The following is a 25677-nucleotide window of genomic DNA, read 5'->3' on the forward strand; positions in this document are numbered from 1 at the left end:
ACACTGAAATGCCGTTTTACGCCAAAAAACTCTTGAAAAATAAACAAGCACAAAAAATGCATGCCCGCAACTGCTTCAGGATGTCAACACAGAACTTGTCAGTCCCTTTCTGTTCGGCCGGAATATGTTCCTGACGAATTATGTGGCAGATATTGAAAAATTAAATAATAGATATTGCCACATTTTCGTTGGTCGCTACATACCCTTTGTACCCCACTGCTTAAGAACGCTCGAAAGCATGCTCTGTTATTTAGGTCCCATCTCCAGTGAAAGTTTCAGAGTGCTCTTAGCAAGATTTAACTAAAAATTGGATCAAAACGTGTTGCTTGTAATGCGAATCACTAAAATTCTCACAAATTAGCGCGATTGACTACAAATCTCGACGAAAACTCGAGTGGAGGCCCAGGATTTACAGAAATACGTTAAAAAGGTATAACATGACTTGGGCTTTAGTTCTTGGAACTTAATTACCGCACATCTTATCATCCCTCGTAAACATGCATTGCTAAACATGGCTCGCTAAAGACATCTAGTGGAAAATGGTCAGAACTTTTTACCTCAGTTAAATTCTCTGTGTATTCCTAATAATTCCTCAGATAACGAGAAGAGGGAAACCGAAACCTCCATGGTGGTCCACTGATATAGCAAACCTTAGAAGGGAATGCAGAACTATGTATAACGAAGAGAGGAGAACCAACTCGTGGGATAGAAAAAGAATGCCAGCGTAGATTTAAGTATGCCATAAGGACAGCAAAAACGGCGTCTTGGAGAGACTTCTGTCAACAGATAGAAAGTGTTTCGGAGATCAGTAGATTCCGGAAAGTAGTATGACCAAGTCCTAACAACCCTAGCTACCTCATAAATGAGAATGACAATTGGATAACCAGCAGTGAAGAAACACTAGAATTACTAATGTGGCTGGCGCTTCTCTCCACCGGAAGGTGAGCAGAGACCCTCTGTAAGACGGTGTTCTCATGCCATTACACCGGATTGTCGTTCTTAATGGCTTGCTAGAGGAGCTGGAGAGGAGGGACTAGTTGCCTACGTGAAAATTTTTATATACTCTGATAAAATTGAAGTAAGGTTATCTTAATCTAGTTGTGAAATGTGTCGTAAGTTGCGGTCTCTCGGTAAATCCTCTGAAAACTGAGCTGGTCTTATTTACGAGCAAATATAATATACTTAGAACTCATCTACCCTCAAAAGCGGGCGCTCCATTGGTACTCACGGACAGGTGAAGTACCTGGGACTTATCCTTGACAGAAGGCTTATGTGGAAGCCCAACTTTGAGGAGAGGAACAGGACGGCAACAGCCTCCTTCTATGGATGCAGATGTGCTATCGGCAAAACTTGGGATTTCTCGCCTAAAGACACTAGGGCTTTGGGCTCATTGTTTGTGTGTTCGAAATTAGTCGGGGAATGCCTGATTTCGGTTTTCCCGTAAAATGAGTGAGAACTAGTAGTCTGCTCATGGAAAGATGGGCCTCGTGTCAGTTCAGTGAGCGCGGGTTAGTACGCAGCGTGCAAAGTCACGAGATCCTTCTGTCCCCGGATAGATTAAAGGCACTCGAAGAAACTTCTGAGGCTAATAAAGCTGCAGCTCTCAAATTTGGTGGGTCTCCTTACCAGGCGTTGTCCGTTAGGTGTTCATGCAGTGAGACCCGGGATTACTTCAAGTACTTCTTACAGAAGTTTTCTGGAGCACTGTGGGGAATCATCTCAGCACCTTCCCTCAGCTGCTCTGCTCTCGTCGGGATAAGATTCAGACATCGGCTATCACGTTTTTGCTACACCTGCAGATAAAGCAGGCTCAGACGTAACTTACTTACAGATTGAAGTGGTCAATGTAAATTGTCACCGCTTGGCCATCATCTTTCTTCTTCCTTCCCCCCATTTTCGAATTTTCTATTCTTTTTCCTTCTCTATTTTTCCTCTGTATGACATCACACCACAAAATTGAAAGTTCAAATTTCAAATGCTAGACGGACCACCCTGTATAAGGTTAGACTGCAAGGTAGGTAGTTCAGAATTAGTAGGTTTACTGTATGGTTAGGTAGGTAGGTTTGGCAGCCGCAACAAGGGCGCCAATTAGACCACGAAATGGGTCTGTTGTGAGCCGCAGAGGTTGGGCCACATTTCCCCTTCCATTCTGAGCTTTGGACAGAGCGTAAAAGGTGGTTGATACCTAAAGTATATAGACTATCTATATCCATTAAGAAGTAGAGTCTAAAATATCGGTTCCTGTCTCTGTTTATAGCCGGACATGAGCAAAATACGTGTTGAATTGTTTCCAACTCTCCCTCATTCCTATAGAAATCATGAATGTAAACGCTTAATCTCCTTGCGTAATTTCCTATGAGACAATACCCTGTGGGAACCCCTATTAAGATCCTAATTTGGAGTCTTTTCTTCAGACCATTCCAGTCTAGACGGGAGTTCTACTCAGAAATTCCTTTCGGAGAATAGGAGGGTGATAATCGCAATCACTGGGCATATCCGTATAGATGTCTAAGATAGCTGAATGTCCATGTGTGACAGTCTTCCATTGCGAGCTCGCTCAGAGCCTTAAAGCGGAACAGGCCGCTAAATACTTGCAGAAGAGGGTTGCAAGCTTGGTACGAAATTTGCTCATGCCCTAAGTAGAAACATAGATACATTTTTTCAAATTTTGTGGCTAATTTATTAGCTCATCTGCTTTGTATTGTATTTTTTATTGAATAGTCTCGCTTACATTTCAATTTTTTAATTTTCATTTTTTTACATTTAACTTCTAAAACGTCCAGGAATTATAAAGCAGGAACAAATTAAAATAAATTATTTATTCATCTCTCCTCGCTAAGTGTTTGACTCAGCCTCTGTCGTGCATTGACCTTCCGATACTGGCGCGTCCGGCTTGGGTTGTTCCGTTGAGCCAAAAACACAACACGGACATTTCTCTTTTAGCACCAAACGGTATTTAGGATGACTGTAATTACAGTAACATTAACACAAATTACTGTCACTTACCGCCATTTGAGTACTTAGGCAGAGCAACTCACCTGATCCCATACACAATTGGATTATAAACAGCGCTCGTTTTGGCGAATGTCGCACCCCAAATGGTATTCAACGGCGTTAGGCCGTCCACCTCGAACAGGCCACAATAGCAAATGATTAAATAAGGTGTCCATGCCAAAAACCACAAGGAGATTGTGGTCAGTGCGACTTTAGCCAATTTTGCCTCGGCGCTCTTGTCGCAATCCTCCGAGGAGCGCAACGACTTAACATTCATTTTTTTCGCCTGTTCGCGCATTGCCTTTTCATGAGCTGCTACAGCAGCAATAATAAACCAGTAGGAGTAGCAAATGAGGAAGAGAGGCGTGAAGTAGACAAGCAGCGAGTAGGTGAGTAGATAGGAGCGCGGATTCCAGTCGCGCGTCATGTAGTCAATGCTGCAGGCTGTTAAATTGCCTTCGGGCACATATCTGTGAATATATGATGAAAAATAAATAATAAATTTGCATAAACTCAAAAGCATATCTCGGATATTTAAGTATTAACCTGCTCCAACCCAGTAGGGGTGCCAGTGTCCAAAATGTTGCGAATGCCCAAATGCCAATGATTTTCACGAGCGCTAATTTAACCGTCATTGGCCGACCAGACACACCCTTTACTATTACATTGTAACGATCCAGCGCAATCATACACATCGACCAAATGGACACACAACCAAACATAGAGCCGCATATGGCATAAATGTCACACCACAACGGTCCCAGTATCCAAGTCTCGTAGTAAAAGTTGATGATCATAACGGGCGCTTGCGACACCATCATGCAGAAGTCGGAAAACGCTAAATTTAGCACGAGGAGGTTGGCGGGGGTGCGCAGCGATTTAGTACCGCCAAATATGTAAACCACAACGCCATTGCCACAGGACGAGATGAGTAGGAGAATCAGTGTGAAAATACCCAATATTTGACTCATTGTTGAGTCCATTGGGGGAAACTTACTCCAGTATGGGTTGATGAGGTTGGCCATGTCGGGGGTTACCTGCCGGCGTAATGAACGATATTTAGAATGAAATTCAGCATAAAGTCTATATTTAAACAACATCACTGCAATAACAACAATACTTCATTTGATTACAATACCAATTTTAATCCTTATAAAGGGTGGTTAAATTCCAAGAGCCGATGTTGAATGTAAACCACACCTAAAGATCAAGTGTTTTTCTGCATTTGATTCGACATTTTTCAACTACAAACCAGCTCAATTTGAACTATGGAAAGATACATAATCGAGCAATGCGTTAAAGTTATTCAGGCTTATTATGAAAACGGGCGTTCAAATCAAAATGCACATCCCGCACTTCGTGATTTTTTTCGGTCAATTTAATCGTCCAAATGTGCGTACAATCGGAAAATTTGTGCAAAAGTTTGAGCAAACCGGGTCTGTAGGAGATGTGAAAACACCAGTGCATGCTCGTACAGCTCGTACTGCAGAAAATATTGCTGCTGTTCGCGATAGGGTGGTTGAAGAGCCGTCCATTTCAACTCGTCGTCGTGCCCAACAATTGCACCTCTCACACTCATCGTTGATGAACATTATGTATAAAGACTAGCATTTACACGCTTACAAGGTGCAATTGACTCAAGAACTAAAGCCTCTTGACCATTTCAAGCGTCGTCAATGGTCAGGATGGTGGCAGGAAATTGCAACAGTGAATGACCAATTTTCGAAGAAAATCATCTTCAGTGATGAGGCTCATTTTCACCTCAGTGGATTCGTCAATAAGCAGAATTGCCGCATTTGGGCGAATGATAATCCAAGAGTGATTGCCGAAAAACTAATGCACCTACAAAGAATGACTGTTTGGTGCGGTTTATGGGCCGGCGGCATCATTGGACCGTATTTTTTCCAAATTAAGGCCGGTCCGGAAGTTACTGTGAATAATGTTCGCTGTCGTGAGATGATAATGTACTTTTTATGGCCCAAATTGGAAGATATGGATGTGGACGATGTGTGGATGTGTGTGCCACTTACCACACAGCCAACGAAACGATGGCTCTTTTGCGCGAAAAATTTGATGGCCGAATAATCTCACGTCGCGGCGATGTCAATTTGCCGCCAAGATCATTTGATTTGACACCGTTGGACTTCTTTCTTTGGAGTTATTTGAAAGAAAAGGTGTACGTCGATAAGCCAGCAACAATTCAAGAGCTAAAGGATGAGATAATTCGGTACATTAACGGCATAGAACCTCAATTATGCCTCAGCGGAATCAAAAATTTGGACCCTCGGATGGAGGAGTGCCGCGGCGGCCATTTGGTCAATATTTTGTTCCATACGTAATTGAGCTATACCAATATTATCATAATAAAGAGAAATTACAATAGTTTCTAAAAAAATTGTATTTTATTTAAAATCAACACAGGCCCTTGAAACTTAACCACCCTTTAAATTCGGCATGCCTAACTCTCTAAGTTTTATAACCGCAAATTGATATCTCTACTACCCTGATGTTCCTGTCGATAGTTCTATTGTATATGCTTAAAAACCACCCATTTTTTCGCTTTTAACACTGTATCCTGAGCACCCTTCGTACCCCACTTACCTTATCCAAAACACTGGCATTACTCCGCTGTGCAGCAAAATGTGGGAATCGGAACGGAGATGACCTAAACAAAAAGCAAAAACGAAAACCACGTTACCACAATTTCATCAGTGTTTCATTGCCTTTATCCGGCGAATATTGCAGTGCATGCAACTAACATTTTTTCCTACTTGTTTATGTACCTGTCCATTGTCGATTCCATTAGTTGGCACGAACTAGTTTCACATGAATATCCAATTTTCTGCAAATTACATTAGAGCTCGGGTACTACTCGTATTTAGTTTTGAACTTTTTTCATAGCAAGCGATGCACCACACAATATTTTGTCCAAAATCGCTATTAAATTAGCAGTACATTTTTCAACTCCACCTCACTTTCAGCCCCTTAGCTCTAGGTGTGTACTGCTGCGATGATGAATTGATGCTACCAACGGACGGATGTTGCCACGCTTTTTATTAGCAAATTTCATTTTCATCACTAATTGGATTAGTGTAGTGTAGTACAAAGCGCAAAACGCTTATAAATTTGCATAAAAATAATATTACGAAAATTTGCATTTGAAACCAAAGGTTGAATATGCAACGAGTGGTAACCGCCAAACTGGCGCCAAAAGTGCGCTTTGGAGGGTGGCTGGGGTTGAATTTAAATGCCGTGGCAGTAGTGGAAGTTGGTAAAAATATGCTCAGTTAGTTAGTGTAACTGTCAATTTGCAGCCCATGAATGTACAATTGTGACAGAAATACGACAACTCAGTGGCAGACAGTGCAGAGCAAAGTGTATTCGTATGCCTTTTTGGTGGCAGTGTATTAATGTTTGTTTGCATTTTTGTGTTGCTCAAGAAAAGAAGAAATTCTTCATACTTAGAAAACAATTTTTAATGCTTTATTATTCATTTGTTATTTCCGATTTCCGATTTTCTTTTTTCTCTTTTTCTTCTACTTCGATCTTGAAAATAGTTTCAAATAATCACTAAAATGCAATTAGCCTTTAAATAAGTCAAATCTTATTACTTTTAGAGCCAACCTAACGGCTGGAATAAGAATTTATGAGTATCACTCGCTGATAAGGAAATTGGATCTTTCTTGCTTTAGAGGTAAGTTCGGTATGAAAAGTATGAAATATAGTTTTTTTGCTACACCCACGCATGATGGATGCATTTTAATGTAGGCCTAAATATGAAAATTGATTTAAGAAGGGTCCCCTATCCCCTTTTTATCCATTCTTGGAAGTAAATTTGTTACAATTTCCCTCTACTAAACCAGGACTTTTTTTCTTTCATCCAGATCGTAATGGAATTCATATTATTACACTTCAGTGACAGGAGGATGAGGGGGCTCCAGCGATAGGGTTGATCTCAGTACGAATAGTACAGGAGGCAGTGGGGAGAGAGAAGGAATAGAGAAAATCGACTTCCAATCGTTTTACGGCGGATGTTGTTGGGTCGATTTCGCCTAGCGCAAGTGGACTCCATTCCACCCCAACACTAGTCCGAAGACGGTTTAAGGTTTAACCGGCAGTCGGCCGTTTAGAGAAAAGGCAGCTCAAAAACTGGTTACAAATATAGGTCTATTACGAAAAGAAGGGTCTATTCTAAGGCCAGGTCTATTGAATGGGTAAAGTGGGTGATTGCCAGCTTAGGAAAACCGGTGGATACGACTTCAAAAAGACAAAGATCGACTCATCCCACAGGGGAAAGGGTCACCAAAAAACGAAAAACAGGTGGCCATAAGTACCCGCTGTTTAGCGTAGTAGTAAAGGATGGCGGTGAGGTATTGGCCATCGTTGACAGAGCGAAGGAAGAAGGGACTGTTCCCAAAGAGAAATGGAGGTAGGCTGAGGGAGCTATTTTTGAAGTCTACCTCCAGGTTCTAGAGAAAAACCTCGGACCGCCTCCACTCTACCACGATAACGGCTGGTACTAAGGTAAGGTGAAACTCATCGCTTGTGAGGACAATAGGTCAGCTCAGCTTTACAGGTTGGCCATAAGTAAAGTCGCTGAGGTTTGACCGGGAGCCAAACTCAAAGCTGTCAGCAAGGAATAGATTCCAAGCATATCAAGAGCTCGAGTTTGGATTCCGGGCAAGCCGGTGGATCCGGAAAAACTAGAACAGATCTTTAGATCACGCAACGGTGACCTGCCAACACATAATTGGAAGGTGGAGATGATTAAGGAGACAGTAGAAGTGAGAAGCCAGCAAATGTTGTTGCTTCTCAATGCCGAAACACTCGTCTTACTGGCGAAAAAAGTTGGAAAGTCCGATTTGGGATCGTCGATGCAACCATTTGGATTTACCGAAGTGACGAGAAAGTTCTAGAATTTAGTGAAGAGTGCGATTAAGCTAACTCGAACAGCGGTGACGAAGAACGGTTACCCAGCGGTCAGCATTCGACCGATTCAGAGAGGCCTACCGGTGTGGGGCCGTTGTTCGATCAATACGATCTTCTCGCTGACGAAACCGAGGGTGAGGAGATCGCTGAAAAAGACGCTGATGTCACCATGGTGGAGGCAAAGCGGACAGATTTAAATGAAATTGATCCAAATAAACCTGCACCATTCTAGGCTCTCGTCTGCGAACCTTTCTGTCCGCTTGGCTGATGGTGCACATGAGGACGCCCGTTTGGCGGGGCTTATTAAGGAATCAGCTAAACTCATAAAGCAACTGGTTGTTTCCTGCGATGCAAATGCTCCCAACAAATTGTGGGGGAGTACCGACATTAATGACAGAGATGAGTCATTATTAGACTTTATTTTAGAAAATAAATTTAGTGCCTTGGATTTAGCTTCAGAGCCGAATTTTGAAACAAAATCGAGGAAAGAAGTTTTTGACTTAACCCTGGCTTCCATCTATTTTCTACCCACATCTTTTGAAAGAACTTTTACAAACCTTCCTAGGTATGGTTTTAGAGATATTTCGGCCACAGCGCCACCTATGGCGCTTTTGGGGAAATTTTTCGAATTTTTTCTAATTGGCTTTGAAACCAATTGGCTGCCTGCTTTTTCAGTTTGCCGCTCACTCCGCGCATACGCGAAGCAATAGCCAAGTTTTTTTTATATTAGATATACAATTTTCAGCGAATTGTAATTTAAAATTTGTATTTCCTTTAAGAAAAGGCAAGCCCCGAAATCTCGGGCTCAACAATTTACGCTGATATTGACGTTCTCAATCACAAGTGATACCGGAAAATAAAAAAAAACAGAAAAACTAAATGCCATTATGAATTTTTTGCTACAATTTTGCCTCCCAATATTCTGAATAGCGAATAAAAAAATGATTGTTGACGTATTTAAACGATATATTGAAGGTTTTTATCAATTCCACTAGCATAAATTGCAAGCCACAGATTTTCCAATCAACTCGTAAAAATATTTGCATATGAATATTTTCAAAGATTTTCGGAGAAGAGGAAATAAAAATAAAGGGAATTTATTCCGATACCAGGGCTCGTACAGCCAATGCAAGGCACGCACTCACATGCAGTATCTCCCGTTAAGTTGGCATGTGTGCGTGTGTGTGTGAGTGCAGCATAAAGGTCATGATGCAATGAACGTCACCACGAAAATGCCTGTTAAAATGTTGCAAGGATTAAATATCTTCTTGCCGCATGCAACACATGCGACATACACATAGGCGAACGCAAGCACGCATCCTTGTACATAGATTACATTATGTAAATGTGTATGCACATCGTATGAAATGCTCGCTACAAAGGAATGCTTAACGAGCTGCAGAAGTCACTCCCTGCACTTGAGCGAGGAGAAAGTGGGGAAAATTGTGTAGTTCGTACGAAAACTATGCATAAAGAATATTTAAACTGCTTGGATGGAAAGGATGAAAAGAGGGACATTAAGCAAACGTGTTAACAGTGTAAAGTCATTTGAAGTATCTTTGCAAAGTTGTAGTGATAACTGGAGGGGTGACTAAATTATTATTTGCGCAGACTGACGCATGACCGCTTTGCTGTTCGCTTGGTAGTTACAGCTGCTCGAGAAGGTTGTAGTAACCTTGAGGCAAATATGAGATAAAAATATGTGCAGAATATGCCGATGCCATTCGATGATGCAGGTAAGAGCAACAATTTGTTGCCGAGAGCCATATAAGATGGATGTTGGAATGAAGAAAATCAACTGGAATTATTACTAAAATATTCGGTGAAACGAGAAGTTCTGAGTGTGTTTGGCTAGATGTATTTAGTCCTATCAATGGGTCACGCACTCCATTGACAGTTTGTGTTTGGTGTTACTACTTGGAGCCAGTGGGATAAGGTGTCAAGACGACGCTCGATGTGTGAGTGCCACGAATTGAAGTAAAATAACTTTCTAGATCAAAATTACGCTACGGTCAATTTCCGCACATTGTGTTTTTTGACGAGAAAATTTTTCAAATTGGGCAATTCGTAAACTCCCAAGCCGATAGAGTTTATTTAACCGACCGTTCATACAAGAATTTGAGTCGTCTATTGGCCTCCAGGAGGCAGCACCCGCCACAGGAAATGATTTGGGCCGCTGTAACCGCAGATGGGCGCTCTTCAATCATTTTCATCGAGCCTGGCGTCAAGGTAAATGCGAAATATCATCGGGAAAGTATTCTGGAGGTGGCTTTGAAGCCGTGGACAGACAAACATTTCGGTGGAAGATCAAGGACGTTTCAGCAGGACTCGGCATTGTCTCACAAAGCTCGAGTGAACCAAGAATGGCTGAAAAGCAGCGTGTCGAACTTCATAACGTCCACACAATGGCTCATAAATTCGCAAGACGCGAATCCTATTGATTATTCTCTTTTAGCCGTTTTGAAGAGCAAGGTCCAAACTAAAAGATTCACCAGTCTCGGGGCGCTGAAAAAATGAAAAAGCCATTATCCGCGAGTGGGTTAAAATACCTGCAAGTCACATTCGGCCATCTTGCGATTAGTTTCTGGACCATCTCAAGGCCATAGTCAAGGCAAACGGCGGCCATATCGCTTAAAAGTAAATAGATTCTTAATTTTGTTTTATTTTCACAAATTTTTTACTTTGAATTGAATAAAAGTAGTTTTAGACTTCGAGTGCCGGACCATGTACTGTAGGAAAAATTATCCACTTAAAAACTTTTGTAAGTACAGAGAATGTTCTATTATTGTGCCTTCTTCTATTTATAACTAACTATATTTAATCTCTAATTGGAAAAAATCGTTTATCATACCGATGCATAAGTTTGGAAGCAAGTCGGAAGTCCAAAATTATCGCCCTATCTGCAAAATCTCTTGCATACCTTAACTCTTTGAAAAGCTGGTTCATGATTTGATTCTCTTTCAAATTTCAGATCTCATATCGCCTAATCAGCACGGCTCTGTTATATCCCCTTAAGATTACTGTTACGAATTTAGGATTATTTGCAAATTTTGTCTTAAACCAATTTGAAACAGGCCAACAATGCGATGCCATATTCACTGATTTTTCGAAAGCGTTCGATAGAGTCAGCTATAGAATCCCACTTAAAAAGCTGGGTTCAATTGGTCTTCATCGTAGCTTACTCAAGTGGCTTGCATCTTATCTAACAGATAGAACTCAATTCGTTCGTACAAATAAAATAAAATCTGATGCCATCAAAGTTACCTCAGGTGTACCTCAAGGTAGCCATCTTGGGCCACTATTGTTCTTAATGTTTGTTAATGACATTCAAGAGGTTTTCGAGACATCACGTTGCCTGATGTATGCAGATTTACAGTCGGATAAAGGAGATAACTGACTGCATAAGACTTCAAGAAGACTTAACAAGATTGGAAGTTTGGTGTGATGATAACCCCTTACCTCTTAATGCAGGTAAATGCCAGCACATGTCATTCAGTAGACGCAAAGTTACGACTGATTTCGATTACAAGTTGGGCATTACCATCCTCAAAAAAGTGTATGAAAAGAAAGACTTGGGGGTCATATTTGCATCAAAAATATCGTTTTCTAAACATACAGACTTTATGATTGCCAAGTCTACGCTGAGGAATTTGTTATTTTCTCTTGTGAGATCAAACCTCGAATATTGCAGCATTATTTGGGATCAATTCTATATGGGTTCGTCTTTAAGAATTGAGAAGGTTCAAAAACATTTCACTAGATTTGCTATTCATTCACTTAACATATAAAATTAGATGTCTTTTGTTAGCCTTGCCAACTTCAGAAATGCGGAGAAAAATTTTACCGATAATGTTTATAAGGGACTTAGTAACGAACCATATCAAATGTCACGTCTTGCTGGAGCTAATACTTTTTAATTGTCCCACTCGTAACCCTAGACTCGGCAATATGTTCCATTTACCTTATCACAAGACCAATTTTAGTCGCAGTGAACCGCTTGCATGTTGTATATATTCTCTAACTCACGAGAGATTTTCAAATCAAAACTTAATATGGAGCTACACTTTTTAAATTGTGACTAATGAGACTCACAGTATTGTTTACCACATACTATATCTAAGCTTTCGTATTAGTAATCTATTTGTGTTGTACTTTAATTGATGAAAGAATGAATAAATATATTTCTCTAAAATCTCTAAACCGGATAATAGCCGGATATTAACAAGAAATGCACCGTGAAATGAATTAAAAACCTACAAACTTTCCGGTAGCTGATTAAGTGAAAGAAATATGAAACTACTCGTAGGTGGTTTAAAAGGCAATGCGCTCAGCAATGCAAATTTACTGGTTCATATACACTCAAAGTTTTAATCAAAAGGCGAAATTAGGGCGAAAACAAAAGCTGTGCAATTTGAAATTTCATATCTTTGCGAACCATACTATTGTGTTTTTTTGTTAATTATACAGGGTCTTTTGAGTTTGATTTACATTAAGAAATTCCTGCATAATGCATTAAATTAATTTTTCCTGGGGATTTTGTTAGCAATAAATTGTTTTTTATTGAAAATTGCTAACAGTTAACTATAAAATACAATAAGCTTATAGCTATCTGTACTGTGGCCTTGAGTAAGACTGAGACATGGTCAATTGCTGTAAATGTATAGGTACATATATATATATGTCTGATGTCTGGTACCGAACCAATCGGCTTCAAATGTTTCCTACTTTTGCTTAGTCTCTCTGTTAGATCATTTTGCGAAATTGCGAATTTTCACGGATCAACAACGTTCATGGAGGATTTTAATTACTTTTATGTGGCTCTTGAACTCGATTATTTATTATCCTCTACTTAATAGGCCCTATTATGAGTTGGATTCGATCTTCGATATTCGCTGGTTGTCGAAGATCGAAAATCGAATGTCAATTTAGTATTATGAGCAGTACAGCCCTGTCCAAATTTTCGGTGTATACCGAATTTAGAGTCGAATGCAATTTTGCTTTCGATTGTGTAGCGTATTGTGGGAAAATTTGTTAAAATGTAGGTTATTTGCGATTATTTATCATTTTATAGTAGCCGAATAATAAGCATTACTAATTTTGTTAATTTTATGCAGGTTGAAAGTCGTGAGTACCAAACAGGCTGGTTGCATTAATGGAAGATAATCCACAATTCGCAAAAGGGATTTGCTCAAAAGTTCAAGAAGCAAAAAAATGGGAGGAGTTTACAACGGAGCTGAATTGATTGGGACCACCAGTTAGAACGGCAGCAAAATGGATTAAGGTTAATAATGTTTTTTTTTGTGATGTTTGTAGAAATACATTTTTATTTTCCCTTGGCAGGTATGGGCGGACGAATGACGAATATTTGAATAAAAAAAATTTATAACAAAAATTAAAAAGAAACTATGGCGTAAAGGTTTTTATTTAATACTTTTTAGCTTTTCCATAATATTATAAGAATTTCATTTCTTATGTTTTCTGCTTCTCCGTTATTTGGCTCCACTTCAATATATCCAGCATCATAGTTGAGGGTCTCATCGGATAACTCTTCATCCGGAATTTGCACATTGTAAAACAGACAAATGTTGTTGAAAGCTGCACACATATTAATCATTTGTGTTGCTTTTTTTGGAGAATAGTGGAGAGCTCTTGTCTGTAACAAACATCTAAATCGGTTTTTCAAAACTTCAATTGTTCTCTCAATGATACTTCTCGCTTTAGCATGTTGTTTGTTGTATGTCCTTTGTGGAGACCCTTACTCAGAGTTTCTGAACGCCGTCATTAAATATGGTTAGAGTGTATCTAGCATCACCTGAGACAGACAAAAATTATTAAAAACGGAATTTCAATTGGTGTTTATTACATACCAAGGAGCCAAGTATTGCGACGGCCATTGAGATGTTGCTCCTCTAAATGTGCTTGCAATGGCGACATGTTGAAAGCCATATAATCATGAGTAGCTCCTGGATTTTTCGCATTTATATAAGTAATTTTCATTGTATGATCACAAACCTAAAATTTGCTTTATTTGTATTGAGATGAATCGTCGAACCACAACTCCGTTGTACTCATTTTCACAAAAAATACTTTTTTTTAACTTTTAAAAGTGTTGTTAACAAAGAATTTCAGTACAATCGCTTTTTCTTTTATTTTGATTTGCTGTATCAGCTGAGAAAAAATTATGTATTGTAAATGCGTCGAGCGATTGAAATTCACAATAGTCCTAGTCTTCAGCGAATGAGCTCCATAATACCAAATGAAAATTCGTTCGATCAGCACTTTCGACTACAGTCGAAGATCGAATGTTGCTCATAATAAGGGCCAATATCTGCCAATAGAGAATTCATGCCATCGACCTATGACAGTTTTCAAAACATAACAAGATTCGTACTTGCATGACCCTGTATAATATAGTACAGCTTCACATTTAACCATGTTTCCATTTACAGTGCACTGAACTTATTCTGGCTGCGCTTGAAGCTTCATTAAGTGAGAATTACAATTGAATTGCAAATTATTTTCAACAGCTTTCACTTTGCATTCTTTTTTCTGTGCATTACCATTTCTACTTTTGCCATTTCTTATTTACTTTGTGACACGTGAGTGGGTGTGTGGCTATGCATTCCCATAAGCAATTTTGCATAACTGGATTTGTAATATCAGCGTGCCAGTGCATAGGTGTGTATGAATATACACATACGTACATACATTTGTTCTGATTCAATTCGAATACATACACACACACTTGCTAATCAGCTATACTCGTAAAATGCATTTGTATATGTGACTATCCATTTCATGCAAGCTTCGGAGAATTTTTAATTTTAACTTTGCAAAAGACGCACCCAAAAGCACAATGAAAATTTCTAATAAAATTCTGAGTTGAAAGAAAATTATTATTTTATTATTGTAAAATTTAGTTTTCAGCTTGATTTTTCCATTTTGTTATTCTTACTGCATTTGCCCTAAACTACAGTACCGTTATATAATTATCATACACCTGGAATGTTATCGGTTTTGCGGACAGCTCATGCAAGTTCAGTGCATTCTTTGTTTTGCTAAAATGAAAAAAAATTTCAACCAAAAAACATAAATATGTGTTGAGCAGTCACAAGTGTAGGGTTCCTCAGTTATTTCTTTTATCATCCCCCCCTGTGGGGGTCCAACTTATGGTATTCAGAGATGAGACCCATTTTTAGTTTGATGTCTACGCAAAATTGCCATACTTGGACTGAAGGGCAACCCGAAGCCATTCAAGAATAGTCATTACATCCATTGAAGACAAATTTGATTGAGTCCTTACATCTTTTATTGGGTGTTTGTCCAAGCTCCTCCTATGTGTGGCGTGCGTCTTGAGGTTGTTCCCCAAATTGAGGCACCTGCATTTTTAAACCGACTCCGAATGCCAGATATTTTTTATGAGAGCTTTTCCATGGCAGAAATACACTTGGAGGCGATTTCGTTTGGGTAAGCTTAAAAAAAACAAAAACAAAAAAAAGGTATTCTTTTCGATTCGATTTACTAAAATCCATTTAATATAATTTGTTTGGGTCCACCCTACTCTAAAATATTTGTTCGGCTTGCGTCTGATTTCTCTTCCCTCCTCCTATGTGAAGTACGAGGCGTGTTCAAAAAGTATCGTGAATTTTATGTTTTTTCAAAACTTATTCATTTATTCATTAATATCTATTTTGTTCCCTTCAAAGTAATCCCCATGAGATATTCAAAAAATCATTTTTTTATCTTATTCAGCTCCTCCTTCGATGCCGTCTTTATCTCGTCAATCGTAGCGTAGCGTCGTCCTTTCAGGGGTCTCTTCAGTTCCGAAACAAGAAAAAGTCACAGGGGGCCAGATCTGGGGAATTCGGTGGTTAGTTTGTTGTTGTTGGCCAAAAAGTCGCGCACAAGCAACGATGTGTGAGCTGGGGCGTTGTCGTGATTCAAGAGACAGTTTTTGTTCTTCCACAAATCCGGGCGTTTCTGGCGGATTGCTTCTTGCAAATTGCGCATAACTTGCAGGTAATATTCCTTATTGACCGTTTCACCCTGTGGCAAGAACTCATGATGCACAACGCCCCTGCAATCGAAGAAAACGGTAGGCAAAACTTTCGACCGAACATGGCACGCTTTTTTCAGTCTTGGTTCGTGCGGCAGCTTCCATTGAGATGATTGAGCTTTGGTTTCTACGACATAACCATAAATCCACGATTCGTCACCTGTTATGACCCTCTGGAGCAAATTTGGGTTGTCACAGACAGAGTCCAACATATCATTAGCAATGTTCATGCGGTGCTGCTTTTGGTCGAAATTGAGCAGTTTAGTACAAATTTGGCAGCGACCCGTCTCATGCCCAAATCATTGAAAAAAATCGGATGGCACGAGCCAATCGATACCTGTAAGTCTAGGTCCTCAGCAATTTCTCTAACGGTGATTCGACGATTGGCCAATACCATTTTCTTCACTTCATCAATTCGTTTTCGTCTGTTGTTGAAGTGCTCGGACGTCCGGCACGCTTTTCATCGTTCACATCTTCTCGGCCTTCTGAGAACATTTTGTACCTCCGATAAACGTTGCTTTGGTCCAAAGTAGATTCTCCGTATGACACAGTTAACATTCGGAATGCATGCACGCACTAAATTTCGTTGTTCACACACAATTTGATACAGGTTCTTTGATCCATCTTTTTGCAGAGGTAAAAATCGAAGACGAGCCGAAACAACAAGCCAAGCAGCTGTCAGCAAGTAACTGAACATTCAAAATGGCCGAACTCGTCGGCTTGAGTGAGAGACATGAGTACCAACATATCGCCACAAAAAAATCGAGACTCGAATATACGTAACCTGCGAAAATTCAAAATTCGCGATACTTTTTGAAAACCCCTCGTATAGCCATCAGGGCGGTCTTAAATTTTTTTTATTACTTCATTTTGGCTATTCAAACGCATTTTTCGTCCGCTGGGATAATTTTTTACTAAATGAAACGAAAAAAATCGCATCAAGTCATGGTAGGTGAATTTGACGGTGTTGGAAGCTATTCGTTTCATTCTTGACCAAAAATTCAGGGATGATGATGACACTATGCGACGGTGCGTTATCATGGTGCAACATCCATGAGTTGTTTGGCTACAAATCCTCCTTTTTCTTTGTGAATTGCTTTACGTAAACATCTCATAACGCACAAATAATAACTGTCTGACCTTCTGGCAAGAAATCGTGGTGTACAATACCGTTGTAATCCAGAACAATCGTGAACATCGCTTTCTTTTTTGACTGAAAATGACGTGGCTTATTGGTCTTGGTCTTCGTAACTCTCTACTCACTCACGCCGGATGTCTGTTTACGTATTGCACTCGTACACCCACGTCTTGTCTCCAGTAATGATGCGTTTATTGAAAGTTGGGTCACCTCAGGAATGTTCAGCCTTTGGAAATCAAGTCTTTGGCGATATCATCGCGGCCCCGTTTTTGTATGAAATTCAGGTACTTTGGGACCAACTTTACGGCAACATGGCGCAAAACGATTAATTTGCGGTTATTGACAAACTTTTCTTTTACTTTATTTATGTTTTCATCAGCTTTCGCTATCGGCGGTGGCCACTATGTTTGTCATCCGCGATGTACTCAGGATCTCTTCTGAAGCGTTCTTATCCCTCGTAAACGCCTGTTTTCTTTAGAGTATCATAACCGAAACAGTTCTCCAACAATGCTAAGATTTTCGCATCATTGAATCCATTCTCAACGCAAAATTTCATACAAACTCGTTGTTGCAAATTCAAATCCATTTTTAAAACTGTAAAAAATCAAAATCACGTGCAGAGGCAGATTTACTCAAGGCAATGTAACTTTCACAAATGTTGAACTATGGCAATAAATTTTGGTAGGAATGTTAATCACAGATGTGCCAGCTTAACCAAAGAAAAAACAGAACTCAAATCAATTTACTTAGAGCGTCACTTGGCGGATTTTCTGGGAACTTTTTGATCAAGGTGGTATAATATTAGGTGCACAACTAAGTTCCCGCTGTTTGTCAATAAATGTCGCCAGCAGTGTGTGCTAGTCGATTCTAACATAACCTAAACATCATAAACCAATCTTAGACATATGTCTGATCTTGTGCCGAATAATCGTCATTTGCGGGAAGTGTTGATTTTCCTCTTTCATTCGAAAAAAACGGTGGCTGAAGCGCATCGAGAGCTACAAAACGTTTATGGAGATGCTGCTTTAAGTGAAACAACGTGCCGGGATTGGTTCCATCGCTACAAAGACGGTGATTTTAATGTTGACGACCGTCCGTGTGAAGGAAGGCCAAAAACCTTCGAAGACGCTGAATTGGAGGCATTGCTCAATGAGGATCCGTGTCAAACGCAAGAAGAGCTTGCTTCAGTATTAGGAGTTACCCGCCAATCCATTTTCAAGCGATTGCATTCTTTAGGAATGATTCAGAAAGAGGGGACTTGGGTTCCTTATGAGTTAAAACCAAGAGATGTTGATCGTCGTTTTTTCGCCTGTGAACAACTGCTCCATCGGCAAAAAAGGGAAAAGGAAGGGTTTTCTTCATCGCATCGTGACGGGTGATGAAAAATGGATTCACTACAGCAATCCAAAGAAAAGAAAGTCATGGAGACTGCCCGGTCATGCATCTACGTCGTCGCCTCGGCCGAATATTTACGCTTCGAAGGTTATGCTATGTATTTGGAGGGACCAAGTTGGTGTTTTTTATTATTAACTGTTAAAACCAAGCGAAGCCATTACTGGAGATCGGTATCGAATTCAATTGATGCGATTGAGCCGAGCACTGCACGAGAAGCGGCCGCAATATGCGGAGAGGCATGAAAAAGTGATTCTACAGCATGACAACGTTCGGCCTCACGTTGCCAAACCCGTTAAAACCTTCCTGGAAACACTTAAATGGGAAATCCTATCCCACCCGCTATATGCTCCAGATATTGCGCCGTCCGATTATCACCTGTTCTGATTGATGGCACTTGGTCTAGCTGACCAGTAGTTCCATTCATATGAAGACATCAAATAATGGCCTCAAAAGATGAACAGTTTTACCACGACGCTATACGAGATGGGAAAGGAAAGATGGGAAAAAGTAGTAGCCAGCGATGGGCAATACTTTTAATGATTCGCTTGTAACCATTTTTTTAGAATAAAGTTGTATTTTCATCAAAAAACAGCGATAACTTAGTTGCGCACCTAATAGTATTCTTCAAACAACAACAAAACTGTGTTTTAACGCGCATCTTTTACTTTTCAAATGGTATGAATATATTAGGCTACATTCGCTTTTGTATAATGAACAGATAAAGTGTTTTTTTCCCCAAAGCGTAATCCATATATTCCCATACTCGCTTTAAGTAAATGTCTTATTATTTATGATTTATCCATTGTTCAACAATGTCAACCACCACTCACGATTTATGTAGTGTATATATGTAAGAATGAATGTGTGTATTAATCATGATTCATAGCTAAACCCACATCTTTTGTTTCCCATTAAGTTAGATTGCTTGACGCTCCCGAACTAGTAGAATAAATCGCTTCAACAAAAGCGGAATCCATCCATCATACCGGCCACCAATATCTGCAGAGCATCAACGATACGCACAACTTTTGCGACACACAAAGTTTCCACATGCCAGTAGCCACCATTTCAACACCACCAATCTAGCGAGAAATGGACGATGGCAATTAGAGTTCTTGATTGAATTGCGCCATAGGCGCGCTCATTTGCCGCAAAGCACCGACGTCGGTGGCAGACAGCAGCATTTCAACAACAAGACTTAATAGAAAAAAAACTTTTTGCCGCAATTATTTAGTTCCATTGAATATTTGGGCGCAGAGCACAGTGCCGCAATAATTGTTCGCCAATTCAATAAATTAGGCAAATCACTGGCAACTGGCGGCCGGAGGCCCGAGGGAAAGTGAATAACATCTAGATTTGTTAACGCAACAGCAACAAAATATTGGCGTTGCCGAAAAACTTTCCCAATGCCAAGTTTCGTTGCACTCTGCCTCCACGAGAGCGAAAGTTCTCGGCATGGTCAGTGAGTATTGCGGCTGTTTCTGCATTTTCTTCTTGGCCAAGTTGCCGTTGCTTATTAAAGAGTACAAATGTTCGTTTGTATGATGTATTTATGTGAATATACGCAGGCTGTTATTTTGGAAAGTTATAATGGCTAATTTCATATTTTTATTTAATTTCCTCTGTGGCCTTTTCCGCCGCAAATCAACCGTTAACATGAAGAGGCTAATTGGCGGAAAAACAGCCGGTATGTATGTATGTAGGAAATGTTAATTTTTGGTATATTTACACTGCCTGGCCTTGATGCTGAATGAGCCAATTTAAGTTCACTGAGAGTCAGAAAAAAAACTTTTTTGTAGCTAATTAATGCTGCTATTGAGTACTCAGAGTTAGTTATGGACAATCTCTTAGACATTTTTAGTTATGTACAAGCCTTATGAATGTGGGTGTAGTGGTAATCCAACTGCATTTCATTGCATTTCTAGGATCAAGGGCTGATGTGGACATGGAATAACGCAAGACGAGTAAGTATATTTTTTTCTTATTTGAAATCATTTTATCATACAGTAGTTTATCTTATATGCGTTTGTTACTAAGTTGCGTTCAACATTTGTTTTTATAAATTTAAACTTTGGTGGCACGATGCTCCTCTTTATTGCAATTACTGGATATTGCTCCGTCAGAGTATAAATCTACTTACGGCCCAAATACCTTTCTAATCCAGTTCAAGTTTTAGAAATGCCACTCTGAATAACTATGTTTCATGGTTGGTTCCCATGAGGTAGGGTTGCAGTTGTGTGTTTAGTCTTGGGCCATCTGGATAATCCTTCCATCCTTAGTGAAATGAGGCTTTGCCTTAAACTTTTTTTCAATTACACCCCTCAGGCAATTTATCAAATCAATTGCAGTGCTGCCTTGAAGGTGGCCACTAAACTGTGGTGCCAAGCTTAAGTTTTCCTTACCTTTTGAACAGGCGAGGAGTCTAGCTGAAATATATATTATCTTTCAAGGTTCCAAAGGTCCATACAGCGTTTAACAGCTGTTTTAGGAACCTAAATGTACTCATCAGCAGAAAGTGGAAAGCCCTGCTTAAAGAAAGAACAAAACGTAAACACGAAACGATTTCAGTTTGTTTATAATCTTGTATTCTATAATATAATTTTTGGTCCAATAAGCAACGCGTAAGCGTTCAAAAAGAAAGCTATGAATGCAGCGAGTAGAATAAAACAAAGTTATGAGTTAATAGATGAAAAATTATTGATAACAGGAAGGTCAAGCTCAAAACTCAAAAACATCAGTTTCGGCTAGGATAGGATAAATGGCTGCGCATGCCCCTCTGGCATATCCCACTTTTACAATAACTCAAAATTCGTCCATTGAGATACCATACAGAAAAAAGAAGGAAAAAAACCCAACCGGTGGAAAAAGGAAGAAGAGGCTTTGGATTAGAGGATGACGACCAACAGTGGTGATTTACGTTCCTATTAAGCTATTCAGCTACTCATAAATTTCACCAGATGTGTGATAATTAAACCCGCATTATCCGCAGGTGTAGCGAAAAAGTGGGAGCCCAAATGTCAAATTCTTTGTCCGACGAGCGCACAGCAGCTGCGAATAAGGTGCTGAGATGATTCTACTTCATCTTCCAGTCAGCTTCTGCGGAAAGGAATTGAAGCAATTTCAAGTCTCACCGCATGAACACTTAACGGACAATGCCCGATTAGGATATCTACCGAGAGCTGCAGCATTGCTAGCCTTAGAAGTTCTCTCGAGCGCCTCCGTTCACTCCGTTCATGAGTGAATATAGAGCATGAACTTGGGCAGGTTTCGAATTAGCTTCGGTTCCCACGTTAATTGAGAACTCGATAGTTTTATACGGGCTCCTATCCATTGTTGGTGTTAGCGAGAAAATTTTATTAAATAAAACCAAATCTATAACTTTGGTGGCCATAAACGCTATAAAGCTCTAATATTCGACCTTCAGAGTGTATACGTTCCATTGACTTGACTGGCCTTATTTTCATATTGCCGGTTGAATTTCAAAGCAGTATTATTTAAGGTGCTTTCGATTCGCCACTTCTCTGCGCGTTATCTCTGGACTCTGCGCACTTGACGTAAAATGTGGAAACCAGCAACTAAGTTATCGAGCAAAATTCACTACTCCTTCAATGGAGTTTCATTAGAACGCGTTCATAGAGGGAGACTTTAGTTGTTTCAATTTTGGTATTGACCGTCGTCTTCATGCACCTCACAATTGTTAGTTTGTAGTCTGCAGTTAACAACACCATTTTGAGAAGAACGAGAACACAAAGTAATATACGTGCAAAAGTCCACAAATTTTCCGCAGAATCACTCACTGTCAAACACTTCAAGGTATCCTTCATTGGATATTGGATATTAAGTTCTGTGGCTTGCAAGGTCTTTTCCAGCATCAGCTTAAAGGAGCCACACGATAGTGAGTCTCCCGGTCTGAAACCACGTTTGGTATCAAATGGCGCGGAGGGAACCTTCCAAATTCTGAAGGAAGAGGGAAGGACCCGAGAGAGAATGAGGGAGAGAGAGAGAGAGAGAGAGAAAGAATATATATCTAAATAAATTCACAACATTTGCAGAGAATACAAATAGACAAAATTTCCGAAAAACGCAGAAGGGTCGACCGGTGTAGGTAAACACCGAACACAAACCGCGGCAACAACGCGCACTATTCCGAGAGTTTATCACCCGCACAAACGCACCGATTCCAGGACCGCAGCAACGACACAAATTACCGCAAGGGAATACCAATAAATTCGACGCCGGCACTTTAGTACGCACTAGCCAGGAAACGCAAATAAGCGCCAAAAAGTAGGCACCAAGGAAATATAACGCCAAAAAGTAGGCACCAAAATATATTTCCTTCAAGTTTGCATCTATAAAGCACCAAAAAGTAGGCAGTGTTATTTCTCACAAGGAAAAACTCAGGAAAAATAGAACAAAGTGTATCTAAAATATATAAGGTATAGCTCTCTCTTTCCTTTTCCTCTACGTTATATCTTTTTTCTCTCTCGCGGAACGAAAATACCCAAAGCGTTGCATGGCCTTGAAGTTTTACTCTCCATTCTCGCTCGTGCATCGACACCTAAGAATTTTCACTTCAAAAACTATAGGGAACAATAATTCCTACCATTAATAAAAGATTACTTACATTGAATTTTTAAATTTCAAACTCAGATTTGAGTTCGCGACCCCCACTCCAGGGGGTGAAGTTGATAGAAATGGCATTCATCCATATGCAAAATCTACTACAATAGAATAACAAATTTTAGTTCAGTTCAATATAAACTTCAGTATTCCAGGTATCAAACAAATCTGTGAACTAAAAACATTTGCCATAAGGCGATCCAAATGGCAATGTCACCCCTTTTACTTACTACAACTAATAAAAAGTGCCATCCGAAATATAAATTGTCGAAATGCCGGAAAAGTATGCTAGAGGCGTAGACAAACACCCCTTACCACTTTTTTCTGCCCAACAGTTGCATTGACAAATCGGACAACAAATGTAGAACAATACTCTGATGATTTCCCCCAATTGACTCTGCATAAATCTATTTGTATAGAGTTCGAACACAACAACAACACTAACACAATGGCTTGCTGTGCAAACAGAGATGAATACCGCAATCGATATTGCAACATATCAACCACTGCGACGAGGAGAATGCAACGAATAATGCAGAAAATTTGCATGAAAAATTCGACGAAATCTCCAATAAATTTCAAGGGAAAAACAATGCGGAACAACGAAGAAAACGGAGTAGAAGAGAGTGTGTAATTTGAATCGAAATGTATTGATGGTAATTCGAGCATGACAAGTTACTTGTTTTCGTACTTTAAGCGCCACGGAAGCTGTAGAACCTAACAAAACAAAATAAGAAAAAAAAATCCAAATTCAGCCAGTGCATGCCACATACGGCTGCTTGTGAAAGTTGACAACCTTAGCGGTGTCGTTGCTATTTTTGGAGCAGAAACATGTTTCGATGACAGCAACAAATGTCAATGCTGCTGTGATACCACCCACTGATGATGCCATCACTTTGATTTCGGCTCAGATTCAGATTTTGATTCTGATTCTGATTCCGAATCCGATTCCTTTTGCTTTGTTGATTTATGCAACCACTGCTGATGCAATCCGCACTTGGCTTTCGCGAATATTGAGTCAGTGGCAAATGAAGTTAGCAAAGTGCATGTCACAATGCAGAGAATGCAACAGAAATAACGACAATGAAGATTTGGTGAATTTCTTGTTTTTGGTGTCTCTGTTTTTTTGTTTCTTTTGATGTAGGTGAGCATTCTTCTCTCAACTGAGGTTGGGAATTGCCACTCCCTTTGTACTGCTCCATTTTGCTGCCGACTTTGAAGATATTTGGACTATCATGTTGTTGTTTTTGCTATTGCTGTTACATTTACTACAGCAGAGGCTTAGCAAAAATTGCTTTGTGTTCTATGATGATTTTGTCAGCGCGTGCCGCTGGCATTTGGTCGTTGCAGTGACAGCATCACGCCTGACTATGATTTTCCGTTTTGTTGCCTTTGTGCACACATACCCGCACATACAGGCACATACATGGTCGCGAAACAAAGTCAAGGATATTTGCATGCATGCCAGCAAACCAGCTAACGTTGAATGCAAGTAGTCAGTCAGTAGCTTCATAGATAGATAGGCAGGCTGGTGCCACAGCAGCCATGTGGCAAGTTGGCAACTGCAACTTGTTGTCTACTGTAGTAAGTTTGTTGTTGTTACAGCCACTTACAAAGTTGCTGCTGCTGGCAGTTTTGTGTTGGCAAGAAAATTGAATTTCCCCAAAAATTTTCTTGCGCAGCAAACGTGCCGCTGAGTTCTCAGCCGGGTTGCTCAAGTGCCGAGTCTGAGTGTGTAAGCTGTCGCTTTTGTTGCCATTGAAGCGGTGCCGTTGCTATGCCCTGCTCAATATCCACTCCAAGTAGATACCAGCGCATGCAGCTCAGCCGGAAGAAGCAGTTAATGTAGTGCCTGCTTGCCTCTGCGCTGAAGTTTTGTGCTGCCAGCTGACTTACTAAAATCACTTTGAAGCAAAATAAATAAGCTTTATTGAAATCAACACACACACACACACACCCAGCTACGTATATACACATATCTACAATCACTCAAACACTTTGTATAGATATTTGTATGTATTTGTATGTATATTACTGTTTCTCTTTACATACATACGCCTGTCATATCACTTACAACTTTCCCTAGGAAATCCATAAATCCACTTACGACAATTGCATTTTATTCTATTTAAATGTCAGTCGGATGTCATAATCAGTTTTGTGCAATCAGTACAATTGTTTCATGATAAGCAGAAGCAGCACAAAAAATACGATTAAAAATAAATAAATAATAAATAAATACAATACAAAAACTGATTCTTAACTTAAACTGTTAATTGGATTTGTGGAAATTTAAGTTAAGCAAAATGGTCAGCAAATTTTGACAGATATTTTATGAGAAGCTTTTTCCTGATAGTTTTGAGGTATTAGACCGTAAACAAACAATTTGTGACTTTTATGTTATTTATTCAGTTTATTTAATTTTTTTGTGCGATTGTGCTTCAAAGGCTGTTTACTAATAGGACTATGAATAAGTTCGTGCGGTTTTTTTCGAAATTTGAAACTTTATTGACGTAAAATGGTTACAAATTTAATATTCAAAATA

At 39.7% G+C, this 25677-nt stretch overlaps 1 protein-coding gene across 1 annotated transcript; it reads right to left on the reverse strand.

Annotated features, from left to right (window-relative positions):
• Positions 1–2679: 2679 nt before the first annotated feature.
• LOC128855992 (opsin Rh2) lies at positions 2680–6003 on the reverse strand. Its single transcript, XM_054091304.1, has 5 exons — positions 5778–6003; positions 5596–5659; positions 3541–4031; positions 3039–3464; positions 2680–2965 (listed from the first exon to the last, which is right to left on the reverse strand). Exons 1-5 carry the CDS (start codon positions 5795–5797, stop codon positions 2836–2838), a joined length of 1131 nt encoding a protein of 376 aa, XP_053947279.1. The 5' UTR covers positions 5798–6003; the 3' UTR covers positions 2680–2835.
• Positions 6004–25677: the final 19674 nt, after the last annotated feature.

Source organism: Anastrepha ludens, chromosome 2 (genome assembly GCF_028408465.1).
Source record: "Anastrepha ludens isolate Willacy chromosome 2, idAnaLude1.1, whole genome shotgun sequence".
Classification (NCBI taxonomy): domain Eukaryota; kingdom Metazoa; phylum Arthropoda; class Insecta; order Diptera; family Tephritidae; genus Anastrepha; species Anastrepha ludens.